Source organism: Leuresthes tenuis, unplaced genomic scaffold (genome assembly GCF_036924035.1).
Source record: "Leuresthes tenuis unplaced genomic scaffold, fLeuTen1.0.hap1 SCAF_8, whole genome shotgun sequence".
In the NCBI taxonomy this organism is placed as follows: Eukaryota; Metazoa; Chordata; class Actinopteri; order Atheriniformes; family Atherinopsidae; genus Leuresthes; species Leuresthes tenuis.
In genome coordinates, this window is record NW_027325362.1 from 577251 (window position 1) to 599679 (window position 22429).

The 22429-nt window shown below is 48.8% G+C and overlaps 2 protein-coding genes across 6 annotated transcripts in view; one reads left to right on the forward strand and one right to left on the reverse strand.

The window, feature by feature from the left end:
* Window positions 1–571: 571 nt before the first annotated feature.
* aifm2 (AIF family member 2) overlaps window positions 572–22429 on the reverse strand; it is an 83960-nt gene continuing 62102 nt past the window's right edge. For 2 of the 5 annotated variants that reach the window (XM_072390470.1, XM_072390471.1), the window contains exons 2-8: window positions 6207–6383; window positions 5184–5299; window positions 3093–3305; window positions 2507–2615; window positions 1266–1418; window positions 878–1078; window positions 572–805 (exon numbers count right to left, since the gene is read on the reverse strand). In XM_072390470.1, coding sequence (XP_072246571.1) covers window positions 654–805; window positions 878–1078; window positions 1266–1418; window positions 2507–2615; window positions 3093–3305; window positions 5184–5299; window positions 6207–6381 — 1119 coding nt within the window. In that variant the 5' untranslated portion in view covers window positions 6382–6383 and the 3' untranslated portion in view covers window positions 572–653. Of the gene's footprint in view, window positions 806–877; window positions 1079–1265; window positions 1419–2506; window positions 2616–3092; window positions 3306–5183; window positions 5300–6206; window positions 6396–10061; window positions 10186–22429 lie in introns of those variants that run through there. The other 3 variants (XM_072390472.1, XM_072390469.1, XM_072390473.1) reach the window with 3 other exon arrangements.
* Window positions 15682–22429, forward strand: part of ninl (ninein-like) — a 40065-nt gene continuing 33317 nt past the window's right edge. Inside the window, exons 1-3 of the mRNA XM_072390451.1 lie at window positions 15682–15764; window positions 16660–16858; window positions 22307–22403. Of these exons, the coding sequence (XP_072246552.1) occupies window positions 16682–16858; window positions 22307–22403 (274 nt within the window). The 5' untranslated portion in view covers window positions 15682–15764; window positions 16660–16681. The remainder of the gene's footprint in view (window positions 15765–16659; window positions 16859–22306; window positions 22404–22429) is intronic.

Below are 22429 nucleotides of genomic sequence, written 5' to 3' on the forward strand. Positions count from 1 at the left end.
AATGTTTCCGGGTTTCTTCGGATGTTTGTGCCAAACAGCGGCCGGTTCTGACCCGGTTCTGACCGGTTCTGACCGGTTCTGACCCGGTTCTGACCCGATTCTGCCCTAACAGTCCTGTTCTGTCCAGGGAACCGGTTCCACCAGCTGCTGAATCATCTTTCTGTCGTTTTGTCTCTTCAGAACCGAACAGAACTTTGTGAAATAAAGAATCATTGAACAAATGTTTCTGAGTCCGACAGTTAAATAAAAACTGATTTTAATCATTTTGTTAAAAAATGTTTATTAAAAGAATTCAAAACCATAAAAAGCTTAATTGGATTCATTCTGGGAAACTTTTTAATTATTGAGATAATTATCAGATTAAATTTTATTCATAAGTTTTTTATTATTTTATTATTCTTTTCTGCATCTTTAATGATGAAATTCAATAAAAACAGTTTAAATTCGTTCATAAATCTCACCAAAAATTAAACAGATTCAAACATTTAATGTTTTATTTATATTTATTTATGATAAAAAACGGTTTTATTCTGTAAATCTTAATAAGATAAAAACAGGATTTATGAATCTTTCAGGCCCAAAGTGAACGTTTCTGAGGTAAAGGTGTCGCAGTGGGTTTGGGTTGAACGTGGCGTGACCCCTGACCTCTGACCTCAGGGCTGTTTCTGCTGCATCTCCCTCCAGCTCTTCCACAGCAGCAGGTCGCGACTCTTCCCCAGAGCGACCACGCAGCGCGGCAGCCTCAGCCCGTTGAACTGACCCACGCCGTCGTCTCGGCCCATCGCCAGCAACATGGTGACGTTACCTAGCAACCGGGATAAACGTCAGTCAGCCAGCAGCGGATGGTGAGCGGCGGCGGCCCCAGCTGTTCGGGTACCTGTGTGATACTCCACCAGCTCCTTCCCGCTCAGGCTGTTCATGATGTTTGTGACAGCGACAGCGGCGTGGAGGCCGGCGTGGTACGCCATCTTGGGTTCTCTGACGTCGGCGCAGTCGCCCACAGCGAAAACGTTGGAAAAGCCGTCGACCTGCAGGTGATCGTTGACCTTCAGAGCGCCGTTATCAGCCATGCTGCCGGCTGCCGGCACACAAACACACTGATCAGGTTACCTGGGGAGCAGCTCAGCTTTAATGTGACCTTTGACCTCGAGGGGTCACAGCTGCGCCGATCTGCTCAGCTTTAATGTGACCTTTGACCTCGAGGGTTCACAGCTGAAACTCACAGAAACTCACAGAAGCTGAAACTCACAGAAGCTGAAACTCACAGAAGCCGGAGCTGTAGGCAGCGGAGTTGATCCTGAGTCCGGTGCAGCAGACGATCAGATCTGTGGTCAAAGTCTCTCCTTTATCTGTGGTCAGCACCGTGTTCTTCTGGGTCACGTTCAGCTGCAGGTCCGACAGGTTCAGAACTTTGTGTCCTACAACACACAGCGCCGGGTCAACAGAACCCAGACTGGACCCGCCCACCTGACCTATGACCCGGCTCCGCCCACCTGACCTATGACCCGGCTCCGCCCACCTAACCTATGACCCGGCTCCGCCCACCTGACCTATGACCCGGCTCCGCCCACCTAACCTATGACCCGGCTCCGCCCTCCTGACCTATGACCCGGCTCCGCCGACCTGACCTATGACCCGGACCCGCCCACCTAACCTATGACCCGGCTCCGCCCTCCTGACCTATGACCCGGCTCCGCCCTCCTGACCTATGACCCGGCTCCGCCCACCTGACCTATGACCCGACTCCGCCCACCTGACCTATGACCCGGCTCCGCCCACCTGACCTATGACCCGGCTCCGCCCACCTGACCTATGACCCGGACCCGCCCACCTGACCTATGACCCGGCTCCGCCCACCTGACCTATGACCCGGACCCGCCCACCTAACCTATGACCCGGCTCCGCCCTCCTGACCTATGACCCGGCTCCGCCCTCCTGACCTATGACTCGGCTCCGCCCACCTGACCTATGACCCGGCTCCACCCACCTGACCTATGACCCGGCTCCGCCCACCTGACCTATGACCCGGCTCCGCCCACCTGACCTATGACCCGGACCCGCCCACCTAACCTATGACCCGGCTCCGCCCTCCTGACCTATGACCCGGCTCCGCCCTCCTGACCTATGACCCGGCTCCGCCCTCCTGACCTATGACCCGGCTCCGCCCACCTGACCTATGACCCGGCTCCGCCCACCTGACCTATGACCCGGCCCCGCCCACCTGACCTATGACCCGGCTCCGCCCACCTGACCTATGACCCGGCTCCGCCCACCTGACCTATGACCCGGCTCCGCCCTCCTGACCTATGACCCGGCTCCGCCCACCTGACCTATGACCCGGCTCCGCCCACCTGACCTATGACCCGGCTCCGCCCACCTGACCTATGACCCGGCTCCGCCCTCCTGACCTATGACCCGGCTCCGCCCACCTGACCTATGACCCGGCTCCGCCCACCTGAGCTATGACCCGGTTCCGCCCTCCTGACCTATGACCCGGTCCACGTACCCAGCAGAAGCTCCACCCCCTTCTCCAGCAGAACCTCCTTCGCCTGCCGCCTCACACTGGACCGCAGCTCGGGGTCAGCCAGCCCGATTCTGGAGTGGATCAGAACCACCTGGACGGGAGAAAATGGTGGAGTGAATCAGGTCCAAGAGATGTTTCATTAAAGTGTCTCCATTCGTCTGAAGTGAGCCGACACCAGGTCCAGATTACTCTGAATAATTCCAGATAATTAAAGTAAAACAGCATTTAAATATAACAGAATCATTAAAAATTCATTCTGCTACACAACAAGTAAAGTTATAAAGTTATATCCTCCAAAATACTGGAGGATTAGGCACAAAAACGAGTTGCCTGGGAAAGGTTGGAACCGGTTTGATCCGGTTTGATCCGGCGTTTCAGGACTAAAAGCTGAAGCTGAACCAGAAACTGAGCCAATCAGCCTGTTTTCTTCCTTTCCTCTGAATAAACTCGGCTGTGTTGGAGTTTTTTGGTTGTTTCTGTGACTCCAACAAACACATTTTTGATAAATGTTCACGTAGAAGTTTAAAACCGGCGCTGACCTGTGACACAACCAGAGGTCAGAGGTCACCTTTTTGTCTGGATACTCCGTCTTGATCTCAGCAGCCATCTCCACACCGGTCGACCCGCCTCCAACCACCAGCACCGAGTCTGCCGCCTGGACCTGTTGGACGAAGTCCTCGTACGTCTGGACGGCGGTCTGATACGACGCCTCGGTGTTGAACTTCCCGGGGAACGGCCCGTCGGTCCCAGTGCACAGGATCAGGTGCGAGTACTGGACCTCCTGCAGGGAGCAGGAAGTTAGAGCAACTCTGACCCAGTTCACAGTCAGCAGCACCAAGGTCAGCGACCTCAGAAACATCCTTATTCTGTTCTGACCCGATGGGGGGGGGGGCGATGTGGAGAAAATATCACGTCACGATTTTTTAAATAAAATCACGATTTAGATTTTATCTTGACTTGAAAAGTGAAAAACTGACAGTTTTGCAGAAGTATTTCCGGCAGCTCGTACCGCGGCTCAACTTCTCGAAGCAGGCGTTCGAACCTTTTCTACCGTCTTGAACGGAACCGATACTGTGCAAGATAAAAGCTGCTTCTGTTACCCCTGAGTGCTTTTGTCAAATACCTGTGTTAATGTTGTAGTTTTGGTCTTAGCTAGCTGCTGCCTAAGCTAGCTGCTGCCTAAGCTAGCTGCTGCCTACGCTAACTGCTACCTAAGCTAGCTGCTGCCTACGCTAACTGCTACCTAAGCTAGCTGCTGCCTACGCTAACTGCTACCTAAGCTAGCTGCTGCCTATGCTAACTGCTGCCTAAGCTAGCTCCTGCCTACGCTAACTGCTACCTAAGCTAGCTGCTGCCTACGCTAACTGCTGCCTAAGCTAGCTGCTGCCTACGCTAACTGCTGCCTAAGCTAGCTGCTGCTTACGCTAGCTGCTGCTGCCTACGCTAGCTGCTGCTGCCTACGCTAGCTGCTGCTGCCTACGCTAGCTGCTGCCTACGCTAGCTGCTGCTTACGCTAACTGCTGCCTAAGCTAGCTGCTGCCTACGCTAACTGCTACCTAAGCTAGCTGCTGCCTACGCTAACTGCTACCTAAGCTAGCTGCTGCCTATGCTAACTGCTGCCTAAGCTAGCTCCTGCCTACGCTAACTGCTACCTAAGCTAGCTGCTGCCTACGCTAACTGCTACCTAAGCTAGCTGCTGCCTACGCTAACTGCTGCCTAAGCTAGCTGCTGCTTACGCTAGCTGCTGCTGCCTACGCTAGCTGCTGCTTACGCTAACTGCTGCTTACGCTAACTGCTGCCTAAGCTAGCTGCTGCCTACGCTAACTGCTGCCTAAGCTAGCTGCTGCTTACGCTAGCTGCTGCTGCCTACGCTAGCTGCTGCTGCCTACGCTAGCTGCTGCTGCCTACGCTAGCTGCTGCCTACGCTAGCTGCTGCCTAAGCTAGCTGCTGCCTAAGCTAACTGCTGCCTAAGCTAGCTGCTGCCTAAGCTAGCTGCTGCCTAAGCTAACTGCTGCCTAAGCTAGCTGCTGCCTACGCTAGCTGCTGCTTACGCTAGCTGCTGCTTACTCCAGCTGCTGCTTACGCCAGTTGCTGCCTCCCCTGTGGTGCCGGTGCCGCCGGGCCCCTCGCTGTTTGGCTCTCAGCATACTGTTTGGATGCTTCCTTCAAGTGATTGAACAGGTTCGTCCTGTTGCCACCCGACATTCGAACCGTTTCTGTGCAAACTTTGTAAATTACATTTGTTTGCACTTGATCAGTTGCAGAAAATCCAAACTAATTCCATATAATGGAGGTGGAGTTATTTTTAGCACCAACTCCTCCGTTTGGCTTTCAGCCAACAAGGAGGCGGGTAAGAAAGCACTTCCCCTAATTCGCTCTGATTGGTCGGTCAGGTTGATGATGTAACACGTCTGGTGCATCAGCAGAGAACTGCAGTTTATAGACTGTGACCGAGACGATCCACGATCTGCGGTGTGACAGATCGGATCGTCTTCATGTTGAAACATCGCCTCATCGCCCGACCCGACCCGACGGCCTGCTCACACCGGTCTGTTGCTCCAGAACCAGTGAGTCCGGAACACGTTAGACTGGGCCTTAAACTCTGGTAAATTCTGCTCCTTTGCTCCCCCTCAGAGGGAGTTTGCCCCCCATCCTCACCCTCCCTCCCTGCAGGACGACCCTCTGCCCGTCGGTGTCGACCCGGTCCACTCGGCCCTGAAGGAAACTGTGTCCGAAGGTCTCAGCGTACGGGATGAAGGTCCTCTGAGCGAAGCCTGGAGAAACAAACAAGGTCAACTTATGGAGGACTGACATCACCCCAAATATGAGTCACTAAATAAATAAGTTGTGTAAAATTACATGAAAAAATAGTTTTCCAAAATAGTTTTATGTTTATTAATAATTTATAGTAAATTTATTATTTATATTTATAGAATGTGAAAGAAATCAAATGTTCTGCTTTAATTTCAGTTTGTGTTCATGTTGCTTTTCTTTATTTTGTCCCAGTTTTAAATTAAATTTGTTTTTCTAACAATATATTTAATTTCTTTCCAAACTATTTATTTCTTTATTCTATATTCTACAATATTTGTTAAGTTTAATATTCAGAACTTGCTGTATTTATAATGTATTTATGGTATAAATATTATTTACTTTCATTTAGCAAATGAGAAATAAACAGAAGAAACAAATAAGCAAAGAAAGAAATTAAAGTAAAGTAAATAAACAACAACAAACATTAAAATTAAAGCAGAAAAACTTTTTTCAGAATTTTTTTATTGAATTTTGGTCTCATTTATCATTTATAAACTTTAAACTTTATAAATGTGTTTATAAATAAATAATGTGTTTTTATTTTGGATTATGGCAGTTTGTATAAAATGTATAAATGCCAATAAATAAATAAATAAATAGATAAATAAATAAATAGCTAGATTAATAAATAAATAAATAAATAAATAAATAAATACATAAATACGTAAATAAATAAATAGATAGATTAATAAATAAATGGCTAAATAAGTAGATGATTAAATGAATAGATAAATAAATAGATTAATTAATAAATAAATACATAAATAAATAACTAAATACATAAATAAATAAATAAATAAATAAATAATAAATAAATACATAAATAAATAGATAGATTAATAGATAGATTAATTAATAAATACGTACCCGGCTGTACCGACGCTCTGAGCGCCGCCACGTTGTGATGAAAAGCGTCTCTGACGTCGATCAGCGTGAAGTCGAGTCCTTCAGACTTCAGCTGCTGAGCCGCCGCGATGCCGCCGAATCCTCCGCCCACCACCACCACGTGGACGCCCTCCGGAGCGGACAGCTGACCGCCCATCTCTGCACACTGCTCTTTATTAAAATAAAGGAATATTTCTGCTTTATTCATAAATTAAACTTAATGTGTTTCAGCACAGAAAATAAATGAATATTGATCAGAATCTGTGGAGGAGGCGGAGCCAAATGAAGGAGTGAAACTTTAGAAATTAAATCAGAACAACTCGTTAAAGGAGGAACTTTCACACAAAGGGAACTAAATAAATCCCAGGGCTGTGTTTTTGGGGAGTTTTACACTTCAGACGCCCTGATATATGCTCCCAGGAGCAGGAAGAAGGAGTTTTACACTTCAGACGCCCTGATATATGCTCCCAGGAGCAGGAAGAAGGAGTTTTACACTTCAGACGCCCTGATATCTGCTCCCAGGAGCAGGAAGAAGGAGTTTTACACTTCAGACGCCCTGATATATGCTCCCAGGAACAGGAAGAAGGAGTTTTACACTTCAGACGCCCTGATATATGCTCCCAGGAGCAGGAAGAAGGAGTTTTACACTTCAGACGCCCTGATATATGCTCCCAGGAGCAGGAAGAAGGAGTTTTACACTTCAGACGCCCTGATATATGCTCCCAGGAGCAGGAAGAAGGAGTTTTACACTTCAGACGCCCTGATATATGCTCCCAGGAACAGGAAGAAGGAGTTTTACACTTCAGACGCCCTGATATATGCTCCCAGGAGCAGGAAGAAGGAGTTTTACACTTCAGACGCCCTGATATATGCTCCCAGGAGCAGGAAGAAGGAGTTTTACACTCCAGACGCCCTGATATATGCTCCCAGGAGCAGGAAGAAGGAGTTTTACACTTCAGACGCCCTGATATATGCTCCCAGGAACAGGAAGAAGGAGTTTTACACTTCAGACGCCCTGATATATGCTCCCAGGAGCAGGAAGAAGGAGTTTTACACTTCAGACGCCCTGATATCTGCTCCCAGGAGCAGGAAGAAGGAGTTTTACACTTCAGACGCCCTGATATCTGCTCCCAGGAGCAGGAAGAAGGAGTTTTACACTTCAGACGCCCTGATATCTGCTCCCAGGAGCAGGAAGAAGGAGTTTTACACTTCAGACGCCCTGATATATGCTCCCAGGAACAGGAAGAAGGAGTTTTACACTTCAGACGCCCTGATATATGCTCCCAGGAACAGGAAGAAGGAGTTTTACACTTCAGACGCCCTGATATATGCTCCCAGGACCAGGAAGAAGGAGTTTTACACTTCAGACGCCCTGATATATGCTCCCAGGAGCAGGAAGAAGGAGTTTTACACTTCAGACGCCCTGATATATGCTCCCAGGAGCAGGAAGAAGGAGTTTTACACTTCAGACGCCCTGATATATGCTCCCAGGAACAGGAAGAAGGAGTTTTACACTTCAGACGCCCTGATATATGCTCCCAGGACCAGGAAGAAGGAGTTTTACACTTCAGACGCCCTGATATATGCTCCCAGGAGCAGGAAGGAGGAGTTTTACACTTCAGACGCCCTGATATCTGCTCCCAGGAACAGGAAGAAGGAGTTTTACACTTCAGACGCCCTGATATCTGCTCCCAGGAACAGGAAGAAGGAGTTTTACACTTCAGACGCCCTGATATATGCTCCCAGGAACAGGAAGAAGGAGTTTTACACTTCAGACGCCCTGATATATGCTCCCAGGAACAGGAAGAAGGAGTTTTACACCTCAGACGCCCTGATATATGCTCCCAGGAACAGGAAGAAGGAGTTTTACACTTCAGACGCCCTGATATATGCTCCCAGGAACAGGAAGAAGGAGTTTTACACTTCAGACGCCCTGATATATGCTCCCAGGAACAGGAAGAAGGAGTTTTACACTTCAGACGCCCTGATATATGCTCCCAGGAACAGGAAGAAGGAGTTTTACACTTCAGACGCCCTGATATATGCTCCCAGGAGCAGGAAGAAGGAGTTTTACACTTCAGACGCCCTGATATATGCTCCCAGGAGCAGGAAGAAGGAGTTTTACACTTCAGACGCCCTGATATATGCTCCCAGGAACAGGAAGAAGGAGTTTTACACTTCAGACGCCCTGATATATGCTCCCAGGAACAGGAAGAAGGAGTTTTACACCTCAGACGCCCTGATATATGTTCCCAGGAACAGGAAGAAGGAGTTTTACACTTCAGACGCCCTGATATATGCTCCCAGGAGAAGGAAGAAGGAGTTTTACACTTCAGACGCCCTGATATATGCTCCCAGGAACAGGAAGAAGGAGTTTTACACTTCAGACACCCTGATATATGCTCCCAGGAGCAGGAAGAAGGAGTTTTACACTTCAGACGCCCTGATATATGCTCCCAGGAGCAGGAAGAAGGAGTTTTACACTTCAGACCCCCTGATATATGCTCCCAGGAGCAGGAAGAAGGAGTTTTACACTTCAGACGCCCTGATATATGCTCCCAGGAGCAGGAAGAAGGAGTTTTACACTTCAGACGCCCTGATATATGCTCCCAGGAGCAGGAAGAAGGAGTTTTACACCTCAGACGCCCTGATATATGCTCCCAGGAGCAGGAAGAAGGAGTTTTACACTTCAGACGCCCTGATATATGCTCCCAGGAACAGGAAGAAGGAGTTTTACACTTCAGACGCCCTGATATATGCTCCCAGGAACAGGAAGAAGGAGTTTTACACTTCAGACGCCCTGATATATGCTCCCAGGAGCAGGAAGAAGGAGTTTTACACTTCAGACGCCCTGATATATGCTCCCAGGAACAGGAAGAAGGAGTTTTACACTTCAGACGCCCTGATATATGCTCCCAGGAGCAGGAAGAAGGAGTTTTACACTTCAGACGCCCTGATATATGCTCCCAGGAACAGGAAGAAGGAGTTTTACACTTCAGACGCCCTGATATATGCTCCCAGGAACAGGAAGAAGGAGTTTTACACCTCAGACGCCCTGATATATGCTCCCAGGAACAGGAAGAAGGAGTTTTACACTTCAGACGCCCTGATATATGCTCCCAGGAGCAGGAAGAAGGAGTTTTACACTTCAGACGCCCTGATATATGCTCCCAGGAGAAGGAAGAAGGAGTTTTACACTTCAGACGCCCTGATATATGCTCCCAGGAGCAGGAAGAAGGAGTTTTACACCTCAGACGCCCTGATATATGCTCCCAGGAGCAGGAAGAAGGAGTTTTACACTTCAGACGCCCTGATATATGCTCCCAGGAACAGGAAGAAGGAGTTTTACTGAATATGGAGGCTTTAAACTGAAGTGAAGCCCTTTAATAACTCAGGATGATGACCTCAGAGGTCTCTGACAGATCAGTCCAACATCAGGACAACATCTGCAAAAAGTAAAGATTCAATCCTGAATCGACCCAACAGGAAATCCTCCGACAAAAAGCAGGCAGGAGTCAGGAGTCAGAAACCTCCCGGCTGGAAATGCTCCTCCAGTGTTCCGGGATCAGAACCAAAAGCTGTTCCTCCTGAATCTGAGCTTCTGCTAAACTTCAAACAAAGAAAAAAAAAAACCCAAACAGACCCGTTAAAGGACATGAAAACTTTATGTTCCAGACAGAATCTCACTAAAAACCCGGTTCAAATGTCACTAAAACCCAAAGAAAAGCAGCAGAAGAAGTAATCAGAGCTGTTCCTGTGAACCGGTTCTGTTAAGCCCGGTCCGGTTCTGTTAAGGTTCTGTCCGGGTCAGTCTCCTCCCCAGCAGGTAAAACTCACCTGGCTGCTGCGGTTTCAACTCAGACGATGTGAACAGAGCTCATCGGAACTTCCTTCCGATCAGAAACACGTTGCGGACCGTCTCCACAAAGGGGCGGAGCCTCCCCGCGGCTTCCCGGTGACGGTGACACCCTGCTGACGTCACACGGAAAGAACGCGACGTGAACTCACCTGCAGCAGGTCCGAAGCACAGTTCTGCTGATCCGCAGCCGTCTGCTTCCTGAAGAGCTCACTGATGACGCTTCTGCGCTCCACCAATCACAGTCCAGCTGCTGCCTTCAGGTGCTGTCGGACATAACGGAAGACAGATCGATAGATCGATAGATGGACTCTTCCATTCGTTCCTTCAGGACATCACAGGATCCACTAAAGCCTGAAACTGGCCCCGCCCCCTCCCAACAAGACAAAGAAGCCAAAGTATTGATGAGGGCAGCTGATCACTCATCAGCTGTGTGATCAGCTGATGACTTAAAATGACTCAGCACTTATTTCTGCCTTCTCACTGTTACCAAACTGTTTCTAAACTGTTACCAAACTGTTTTTAAACTGTTTCTAAACTGTTTCTAAACTGTTTCCAAACTGTTTCCAAACTGTTTCCAAACTGTTTCTAAACTGTTTCCAAACTGTTTCCAAACTGTTTCCAAACTCTTGCGGCACTGAAAGGACAAAGAAATACAGAAATATATAAATTACAAAAAGAAAACGATGATAAATGTGACTAAAATTCAATTCAAAAAGTCATTTATGCCAAAATAATCGTATCAAATGTGAAAGAAAGAACGTTTTCTGCTGTAATTTCAGTTTGTTTGAATGTTTTCTGTTAATTTTCTTTGACTCCAACTGTTTTATGATTATTTTAAGTGTTGCTGCTTGTTTTATTGATGATTTTTTAAATGTTTTCGGATGTTTTTCAGTGTTTTTCTGCTCTTTGTGGAAAGTTTTGTCCTTTCTGTTCCTGATGATGTTAAAGCACCAAACAGCTGATCAATACAACTGATCAGAAGGCCTGAAGGTGGACTCGCTGAGTTCAGAACCAGAACCGCAGCCTGTGTCAGTGCTCCACAGGAAGAGTTCAGCTCAGAGTGTGACGAACATCCCATAATAATTATAATTCCTCCTTTCCCTGCGGCCGTCAGGCGCTGAAACCACAGAGCTGACAGCCTCAGGTTCTGATGCTCCAGTTAAAGTCATTTCTGCATGTTTCAGTGTCCTGCAGGTTCTGGTTCTGTAGTGGTTCTGTAGGGGTTCTGTAGGGGTTCTGTAGTGGTTCTGTAGGGGTTCTGTAGTGGTTCTGTAGTGGTTCTGTAGTGGTTCTGTAGGGGTTCTGTAGGGGTTCTGTAGTGGTTCTGTAGGGGTTCTGTAGGGGTTCTGTAGTGGTTCTGTAGGGGTTCTGTAGGGGTTCTGTAGGGGTTCTGCTCGGTCTCAGTGCTGCCAGCCGTCACGTTTCCTCAGTTTTAAGATCTGCAGACGCTCGGTGATGCAGGAGTTCTGTTCTGTTCTGTTCTGTTCTGTTCTGTTCAGTTCAGTTCAGTTCAGTTCAGTTCAGTTCTGTTCAGTTCTGTTCTGTTCTGTTCTGTTCTGTTCAGTTCTGTTCAGTTCAGTTCAGTTCTGTTCTGTTCTGTTCTGTTCTGTTCAGTTCAGTTCAGTTCTGTTCTGTTCTGTTCTGTTCTGTTCAGTTCTGTTCTGTTCTGTTCAGTTCAGTTCAGTTCAGTTCAGTTCAGTTCAGTTCAGTTCTGTTCAGTTCTGTTCTGTTCTGTTCTGTTCTGTTCTGTTCAGTTCAGTTCTGTTCAGTTCTGTTCTGTTCTGTTCTGTTCAGTTCAGTTCAGTTCAGTTCAGTTCAGTTCTGTTCAGTTCTGTTCTGTTCTGTTCTGTTCTGTTCAGTTCTGTTCAGTTCAGTTCAGTTCAGTTCTGTTCTGTTCTGTTCTGTTCTGTTCAGTTCAGTTCAGTTCTGTTCTGTTCTGTTCTGTTCTGTTCAGTTCTGTTCTGTTCAGTTCAGTTCAGTTCAGTTCAGTTCAGTTCAGTTCTGTTCTGTTCAGTTCTGTTCTGTTCTGTTCAGTTCTGTTCAGTTCAGTTCTGTTCAGTTCTGTTCAGTTCTGTTCTGTTCTGTTCTGTTCTGTTCAGTTCAGTTCAGTTCAGTTCAGTTCTGTTCAGTTCTGTTCTGTTCTGTTCTGTTCAGTTCAGTTCTGTTCAGTTCAGTTCAGTTCTGTTCTGTTCTGTTCAGTTCAGTTCTGTTCTGTTCAGTTCTGTTCAGTTCAGTTCAGTTCAGTTCAGTTCAGTTCTGTTCTGTTCTGTTCTGTTCTGTTCTGTTCAGTTCTGTTCTGTTCAGTTCTGTTCAGTTCTGTTCTGTTCTGTTCTGTTCTGTTCTGTTCTGTTCTGTTCAGTTCAGTTCAGTTCTGTTCTGTTCAGTTCAGTTCAGTTCAGTTCAGTTCAGTTCAGTTCAGTTCTGTTCTGTTCTGTTCTGTTCTGTTCTGTTCTGTTCAGTTCTGTTCAGTTCAGTTCAGTTCTGTTCTGTTCTGTTCTGTTCTGTTCTGTTCTGTTCAGTTCTGTTCAGTTCAGTTCAGTTCAGTTCAGTTCTGTTCTGTTCTGTTCTGTTCTGTTCAGTTCAGTTCAGTTCTGTTCTGTTCTGTTCTGTTCTGTTCAGTTCAGTTCTGTTCTGTTCTGTTCTGTTCTGTTCTGTTCAGTTCAGTTCAGTTCAGTTCAGTTCAGTTCTGTTCTGTTCTGTTCAGTTCAGTTCAGTTCAGTTCAGTTCTGTTCAGTTCAGTTCAGTTCAGTTCTGTTCAGTTCTGTTCTGTTCTGTTCTGTTCAGTTCAGTTCTGTTCTGTTCTGTTCAGTTCAGTTCAGTTCAGTTCAGTTCTGTTCTGTTCTGTTCTGTTCTGTTCTGTTCTGTTCAGTTCAGTTCTGTTCTGTTCTGTTCTGTTCTGTTCTGTTCAGTTCAGTTCAGTTCAGTTCAGTTCTGTTCTGTTCTGTTCAGTTCTGTTCTGTTCTGTTCAGTTCAGTTCAGTTCTGTTCAGTTCAGTTCAGTTCAGTTCAGTTCAGTTCTGTTCTGTTCAGTTCAGTTCAGTTCAGTTCAGTTCAGTTCTGTTCAGTTCAGTTCAGTTCAGTTCAGTTCAGTTCAGTTCTGTTCAGTTCAGTTCAGTTCAGTTCAGTTCTGTTCAGTTCAGTTCAGTTCAGTTCAGTTCAGTTCAGTTCAGTTCAGTTCAGTTCTGTTCTGTTCTGTTCTGTTCTGTTCTGCTGATGTTGGACCGGACTTCTGCCTCTGATCCTGGCTGGGTGTATCAGGGTTTTTGCAGTGACTTATCTTTCCTACGGTGTCCCTCAGGGTTCAGTTCTGGGCCCTTTATTGTTCCTGTTCTATCTGTTCTGTCTGTGGTCAGACCCATCAGTATTCCACATCTTTGGTGGAAGAAATGGAGCAAAGAGCAAAAGCAGCATCCAGCCTGCTGTCAGCAACCAGTCCCTGCAGCCAGGCTCTGTGATGGTATGGGGTTGGATCAGGGGGCAAAGCTCATTTCCACTTCTGTGACGGCAGCATTAATGCAGAAAAGTTCACTGAGATTTTACAGCAACATATGCTGCCTTCAAGGCCACATCTTTTCCTGGGACGTCCCAGCATTGTTCAAGCAGACCATGGAAAACCATATTCTGCCACAGTCCAAAGGCCTGGCTGAGGAAGAAGAGGTACGGGTGCTGGACTGGCTGCCTGCAGTCCTGACCTGTCCCCAGCAGAGAAACAACCACCCCCCCGCCCTGCTGCACACCTTAAGACCTGTTTAAGGAGGAATGGGACAAAATAACAGCTGGAACTCTGCATCACCTGGTTTCCTCAGAGTCAGAGCGGCTTTAAGTGTTGGCAGAAGGAAACAAAGTGGGAAAAGGTTCACTGACTTTATGGGATGCTGCAGGTCTGAGGTGTAGAAATGATGTTTGTTCACAGATTAAATGAAGCTGAACAGGAAACATGATGAGCTCAGACTGACTGACAGGAAGTAAAACTTTGATACATCCTCAGTTTCCTCTGATTTAGTTTGTATTTCAGCTGTTATTTGAAATATTGATCATTTGTAAAATATCTCTCACGGTTGATGTTGTGATCACGTGATTACTTTGAGCGGAGTCTGAATTTAACAGCTGCCTCCACAGCGCCCCCCAGCGGCTGAAGTTTGTACGGTACCATCAAGACGCAAAGAATGAGACAGAACTGGACCGGAAGTGGTGACTTTGTATGACCCAAAATAAAAGCTAGACAACTATATATATATATATATATATATATATGTATAAATATTTGTTTTCATCCATTACAAATATATATATATATATATCGTTGTCTAGCTTTTATTTTGGGTCATACAAAGTCACCATTGCTCGTGGATGGTGGTGGCTCGATGGATATTTAATCCGAATATATAAATATATATATATTTATATATATACATATATTCGGATTAAATATCCATCATCTTCCTCTCATTCGATCATTTCTCTGTATTTATTTTCTTTACATTATATTGATCTATTTTTTCCCTCCAAATCATTTATTCTGATTCCACCAAATGTTATTTACAATTAATTTTATTCATACATGTGTTTACTTCTCTGTTATTTGCCCTTTTCAGTTTATTTCCATATTTTCTTTTTCCCTCACAAAGCACCAGCAGGTGGCGCTGTGGTTCACTGATGCATCTGTGGCTCGGCTTCAGAACGACGGAGGAAGAAGACAGTAACCATAGTAACGACACGGACGCTGCAGTTGGACATTGATGGTGTTTGTTGCTGGTCTGGTTTTAAAGGTTTAGTTTTATTTCTTTCTGTTGTTTTCAGTCAATCAGCCTAAAAACTGACACGTTGGTGTCGTTCCTGCCGATCTTCTGTCTCCGTTGTTCTTAAACTGAGCCACAGATACCACAGCGCCACCTACTGGGTGGAGCCCTGTGACTCACGAGCTATTTGTTTGTGGATCTGTGCAGAAATACTGTGTGATGGATGATCCACAAACAGAAGTTTCTGTTTCACAAATGGAAAATATATGTATAAATCCACATTTATTTGTAAAAAAGAACACAATTATAAATAGGATATTTGTGGATAGCAAAACAGGTGTAACTCAGGGCATATTTGTAGATCCTTTATCCCAAAGATTAAGCGGGTTTGGAAAATGGATTTTCTTTTTACATTAAATCTGCTTCTTTATGCAAATGGACATGAATAGAGGATCAACAAATAAAAAATGTATATATCTCAATTAAAATAACTAATTCAATTAAAAACTGAGTGTCAAAGTAATTAATAATTATATAATATTTAATTTACTATCATACATAGCAGAATCAGCACAAACTTAAATAAATACAGTTTAAAATTAAAGCAGATAATTAGTTTATATGATTAATTTGTCTTGAATTACATCTAAATTAATTTCAGTAGTATTTGTCGTCATATAAACATGTTTATTTGGGATTATGGACGTTTCAGCGACTTTCTGCACTCTGACCTGCTTTTGTTTTGAAAGCTACCCGGAAGTGCGGGGCTGTGCGCGTGAGCTCGCGGCTCGCGGCTCGGGTGGTCGGTCAGTTTATCGGTGCCTGCTGCCCCGTTACTTCGTGTCTCTGAGCGGCCGGAGGTTCAGGAGCTGATTCATGGAGGAAATGTGAGGTTTTACCGGAGAGGAGAGGACCTGAGCGCGAGAGGAGGACTTTTCCCGCGGTAAGACTCGGTAACCGTTAACCGCTGCCGTTACCGGGCAGCCTCTCACTGCTTATCGGGGAAGAAGATGGCGCAGAGAAACTTTTTCCTTGTTTCTTTTTTGAAAACTTTACGTGGTCCGTTTGCGCCGCGAGCCCTTTGTTCCTCCGTTCCCATGGTGAAGCTTCTCTGGCTCGCGAGAGTCTCCGGACCGAGCCGAAAGGTTCTCCGATAACACCCGAGTTCGCCTCAGAGGAGCCTTCGTGTGCTGTGGTTCTGGTTCTGGACTCAGCGAGTCCACGTGCCTTCTGATCAGTTTTATTGATCAGCTGTTTGGTACTTTAACATCATCAGGAACAGAAAGGACAAAGTTTTCCACAAAGAGCAGAAAAACATTGAAAAAAGCATTTAAAATAAATATCTAAGAAACAAAAATAAGAAATAAAAGAACACTTTAAATAATTATATCACATTTAGACTTTTTATTGCAGTCTTTAATTCAGTTGTAATACATTTAATTATTAAAGTAACACATTAAATTAACTTTTTGTTCGTTTAATTCTGTTTTTTATTTCTCATTTGCATAAAGAAGCAGGAATGTAAAAGAAAACATGGAAATAAAGAGAAAATGCAGCAGAAAGTATGTCATCGATCATTAAAATAAGTTTGATCAAAGTAAAATGAATAATCTGGAGGGAATGAATAGACCAATGAGATGTTCTTATGGTTCCAAAGAGGTTCTTTCTGAGAACAGATCAGATTATTAAACTGCAGAAACATTTGAGACAGGATTTAAAGGTTTTAGCCCTAAAAGGCCTTTAAAGCAGAGAGGATGGAAGGTTCTGTTTGAAGCTGGTCCTGAGGACTGTCCTGCACCTGGGGGCGGAGCGGCTCTAACGGCGTGCTTCCTGCGCAGGTGCTGTGGTCGCAGCGTGGCGATGGAGGAGCACAGCCGCTACATCGCTCAGCTGAAAGCCGAGTTCGACAGCTGCGACACGACGGCGACCGGCTTCCTGGACAGAGGCGAGCTGACGGAGCTCTGCAGGAAGCTGCAGCTGGAGGCACATCTGCCGCTGCTGCTGGACACGCTGCTGGGAGAGCGCAGCTACGGCCGGGTAACGGACCGAGCCAGAACCAGAACCAGACCGAGCCACAGCCAGAACCAGACCCACAACCAGACCGTAGACTGACCCACAACCAGACCGTAGACTGACCCACAACCAGAACCAGAACCAGACCCACAACCAGACTGCAGACTGACCCACAACCAGAACCAGACAGAACCAGAACCAGACCGACCCACAACCAGACCCACAACCAGACTATAGACCGACCCACAACCAGACCCACAACCAGACCGTAGACTGACCCACAACCAGACCGTAGACCGACCCACAACCAGACCGTAGACTGACCCACAACCAGAACCAGAACCAGACCGACCCAGAACCAGACCGACCCACAACCAGACCCACAACCAGACTATAGACCGACCCAGAACCAGACCGTAGACCGACCCACAACCAGACCGTAGACCGACCCACAACCAGACTGCAGACTGACCCACAACCAGACCGTAGACTGACCCACAACCAGACCGTAGACTGACCCACAACCAGACTATAGACTGACCCACAACCAGACTATAGACTGACCCACAACCAGACTGTAGACCGACCCACAACCAGACTGTAGACCGACCCACAACCAGACTGCAGACTGACCCACAACCAGACCGTAGACTGACCCACAACCAGACCGTAGACCGACCCACAACCAGACTATAGACTGACCCACAACCAGACTGCAGACTGACCCACAACCAGACTGTAGACCGACCCACAACCAGACTGATCCACAACCAGACTGTAGACTGACCCACAACCAGACTGATCCACAACCAGACTGTAGACTGACCCACAACCAGACCGACCCACAACCAGACCGTAGACCGACCCACAACCAGACTGCAGACTGACCCACAACCAGACTGCAGACTGACCCACAACCAGACTGTAGACCGACCCACAACCAGACTGATCCACAACCAGACTGTAGACTGACCCACAACCAGACTGCAGACTGGACACGCTGCTGGGAGAGCGCACATACGGCCGGGTAACACCCCGACCCACAACCAGACCCAGTACCAGACCGACCCACAACCAGACCAACCCACAACCAGACCCACAACCAGACCAACCCACAACCAGACCGACCCACAACCAGACCCACAACCAGACCAACCCACAACCAGACCGACCCACAACCAGACCCACAACCAGACCCACAACCAGACCCACAACCAGACCGACCCACAACCAGACTATAGACCGACCCACAACCAGACCCACAACCAGACTGTAGACCGACCCACAACAAGACTGTAGACCGACCCACAACCAGACTGCAGACCGGCCCACAACCAGACTGTAGACCGACCCACAACCAGACCGACCCACAACCAGACTGTAGACCGACCCACAACCAGACTGTAGACCGACCCACAACCAGACTGTAGACCAACCCACAACCAGACTGCAGACCGACCCACAACCAGACTGTAGACCGACCCACAACCAGACTGACCCACAACCAGACTGTAGACCGACCCACAACCAGACTGACCCACAACCAGACTGTAGACCGACCCACAACCAGACCCACAACCAGACCGTAGACTGACCCACAACCAGACTGACCCACAACCAGACTGCAGACCGACCCACAACCAGACTGCAGACCGACCCACAACCAGACCCACAACCAGACTGTAGACCGACCCACAACCAGACTGTAGACCGACCCACAACCAGACTGCAGACCGACCCACAACCAGACTATAGACTGACCCACAACCAGACTATAGACTGACCCACAACCAGACTGCAGACCGACCCACAACCAGACTGTAGACCGACCCACAACCAGACTGCAGACCGACCCACAACCAGACTGCAGACCGACCCACAACCAGACTGCAGACCGACCCACAACCAGACCAACCCACAACCAGACCCACAACCAGACCCACAACCAGACTATAGACCGACCCACAACCAGACCCACAACCAGACTGTAGACCGACCCACAACAAGACTGTAGACCGACCCACAACCAGACTGTAGACCGACCCACAACCAGACTGTAGACCGACCCACAACCAGACTGACCCACAACCAGACTGTAGACCGACCCACAACCAGACTGTAGACCGACCCACAACCAGACTGACCCACAACCAGACTGTAGACCGACCCACAACCAGACTGACCCACAACCAGACTGTAGACCGACCCACAACCAGACCCACAACCAGACTGCAGACCGACCCACAACCAGACCCACAACCAGACTGTAGACCGACCCACAACCAGACTGCAGACCGACCCACAACCAGACTGTAGACCGACCCACAACCAGACCGCAGACCGACCCACAACCAGACCGTAGACCGACCCACAACCAGACTATAGACCGACCCACAACCAGACTATAGGCCGACCCACAACCAGACTATAGACCGACCCACAACCAGACTATAGACCGACCCACAACCAGACTATAGACCGACCCACAACCAGACTATAGACCGACCCACAACCAGACTATAGACCGACCCACAACCAGACTATAGACCGACCCACAACCAGACTATAGACCGACCCACAACCAGACTATAGACCGACCCACAACCAGACTATAGACCGACCCACAACCAGACTGCAGACCGACCCACAACCAGACTGCAGACCGACCCACAACCAGACTGTAGACCGACCCACAACCAGACTGACCCACAACCAGACTGTAGACCGACCCACAACCAGACTGTAGACCGACCCACAACCAGACCCACAACCAGACTGTAGACCGACCCACAACCAGACTGCAGACCGACCCACAACCAGACCCACAACCAGACTGTAGACCGACCCACAACCAGACTGACCCACAACCAGACTGCAGACCGACCCACAACCAGACCCACAACCAGACTGTAGACCGACCCACAACCAGACTGCAGACCGACCCATAACCAGACTGACCCACAACCAGACTGTAGACCGACCCACAACCAGACCGACCCACAACCAGACTGTAGACCGACCCACAACCAGACTGCAGACCGACCCACAACCAGACCCACAACCAGACTGTAGACCGACCCACAACCAGACTGCAGACCGACCCACAACCAGACCGACCCACAACCAGACTGTAGACCGACCCACAACCAGACCGACCCACAACCAGATCCACACCCAGACCCACAACCAGACCGACCCACAACCAGACTGCAGACCGACCCACAACCAGACTGCAGACCGACCCACAACCAGACTGACCCATAACCAGACCGACCCACAACCAGACTGACCCACAACCAGACCGTAGACTGACCCACAACCAGACCCACAACCAGACCGACCCACAACCAGACTGTAGACCGACCCACAACCAGACCGACCCACAACCAGATCCACACCCAGACCCACAACCAGACTGCAGACCGACCCACAACCAGACTGACCCATAACCAGACCGACCCACAACCAGACTGACCCAAAACCAGACTGTAGACTGACCCACAACCAGACTGTAGACCGACCCACAACCAGACCGACCCACAACCAGACTGTAGACCGACCCACAACCAGACTGCAGACCGACCCACAACCAGACCCACAACCAGACTGCAGACCGACCCACAACCAGACCCACAACCAGACCGACCCACAACCAGACTGTAGACCGACCCACAACCAGACCGACCCACAACCAGACTGTAGACCGACCCACAACCAGACTGCAGACCGACCCACAACCAGACCCACAACCAGACTGCAGACCGACCCACAACCAGACCCACAACCAGACCGACCCACAACCAGACTATAGACCGACCCACAACCAGACTATAGACCGACCCACAACCAGACTATAGACCGACCCACAACCAGACTATAGACCGACCCACAACCAGACTATAGACCGACCCACAACCAGACTATAGACCGACCCACAACCAGACTATAGACCGACCCACAACCAGACTATAGACCGACCCACAACCAGACTATAGACCGACCCACAACCAGACTGCAGACCGACCCACAACCAGACTGCAGACCGACCCACAACCAGACTGTAGACCGACCCACAACCAGACTGACCCACAACCAGACTGTAGACCGACCCACAACCAGACTGTAGACCGACCCACAACCAGACCCACAACCAGACTGTAGACCGACCCACAACCAGACTGCAGACCGACCCACAACCAGACCCACAACCAGACTGTAGACCGACCCACAACCAGACTGACCCACAACCAGACTGCAGACCGACCCACAACCAGACCCACAACCAGACTGTAGACCGACCCACAACCAGACTGCAGACCGACCCATAACCAGACTGACCCACAACCAGACTGTAGACCGACCCACAACCAGACCGACCCACAACCAGACTGTAGACCGACCCACAACCAGACTGCAGACCGACCCACAACCAGACCCACAACCAGACTGTAGACCGACCCACAACCAGACTGCAGACCGACCCACAACCAGACCGACCCACAACCAGACTGTAGACCGACCCACAACCAGACCGACCCACAACCAGATCCACACCCAGACCCACAACCAGACCGACCCACAACCAGACTGCAGACCGACCCACAACCAGACTGCAGACCGACCCACAACCAGACTGACCCATAACCAGACCGACCCACAACCAGACTGACCCACAACCAGACCGTAGACTGACCCACAACCAGACCCACAACCAGACCGACCCACAACCAGACTGTAGACCGACCCACAACCAGACCGACCCACAACCAGATCCACACCCAGACCCACAACCAGACTGCAGACCGACCCACAACCAGACTGACCCATAACCAGACCGACCCACAACCAGACTGACCCAAAACCAGACTGTAGACTGACCCACAACCAGACTGTAGACCGACCCACAACCAGACCGACCCACAACCAGACTGTAGACCGACCCACAACCAGACTGCAGACCGACCCACAACCAGACCCACAACCAGACTGCAGACCGACCCACAACCAGACCGACCCACAACCAGACTGTAGACCGACCCACAACCAGACCGACCCACAACCAGATCCACACCCAGACCCACAACCAGACCGACCCACAACCAGACTGCAGACCGACCCACAACCAGACTGCAGACCGACCCACAACCAGACTGACCCATAACCAGACCGACCCACAACCAGACTGACCCACAACCAGACCGTAGACTGACCCACAACCAGACCCACAACCAGACCCACAACCAGACCGACCCACAACCAGACTGTAGACCGACCCACAACCAGACCGACCCACAACCAGATCCACACCCAGACCCACAACCAGACTGCAGACCGACCCACAACCAGACTGACCCATAACCAGACCGACCCACAACCAGACTGACCCACAACCAGACTGTAGACTGACCCACAACCAGAGTGTAGGCCGACTCCCGACTGTTGTCACATTTGTTTTCCTGTGTTTGTGTTCAGGTGAACTTCGAGGAGTTTAAGGACGGCTTCGTGGCCGTCCTTTCTCGCTCTCTGGACTTCAGCACCTCGGAGGACGACAGCAGCTACCTGGAGCCAGGTGAGACCCGAGGGGCCATGTACCTA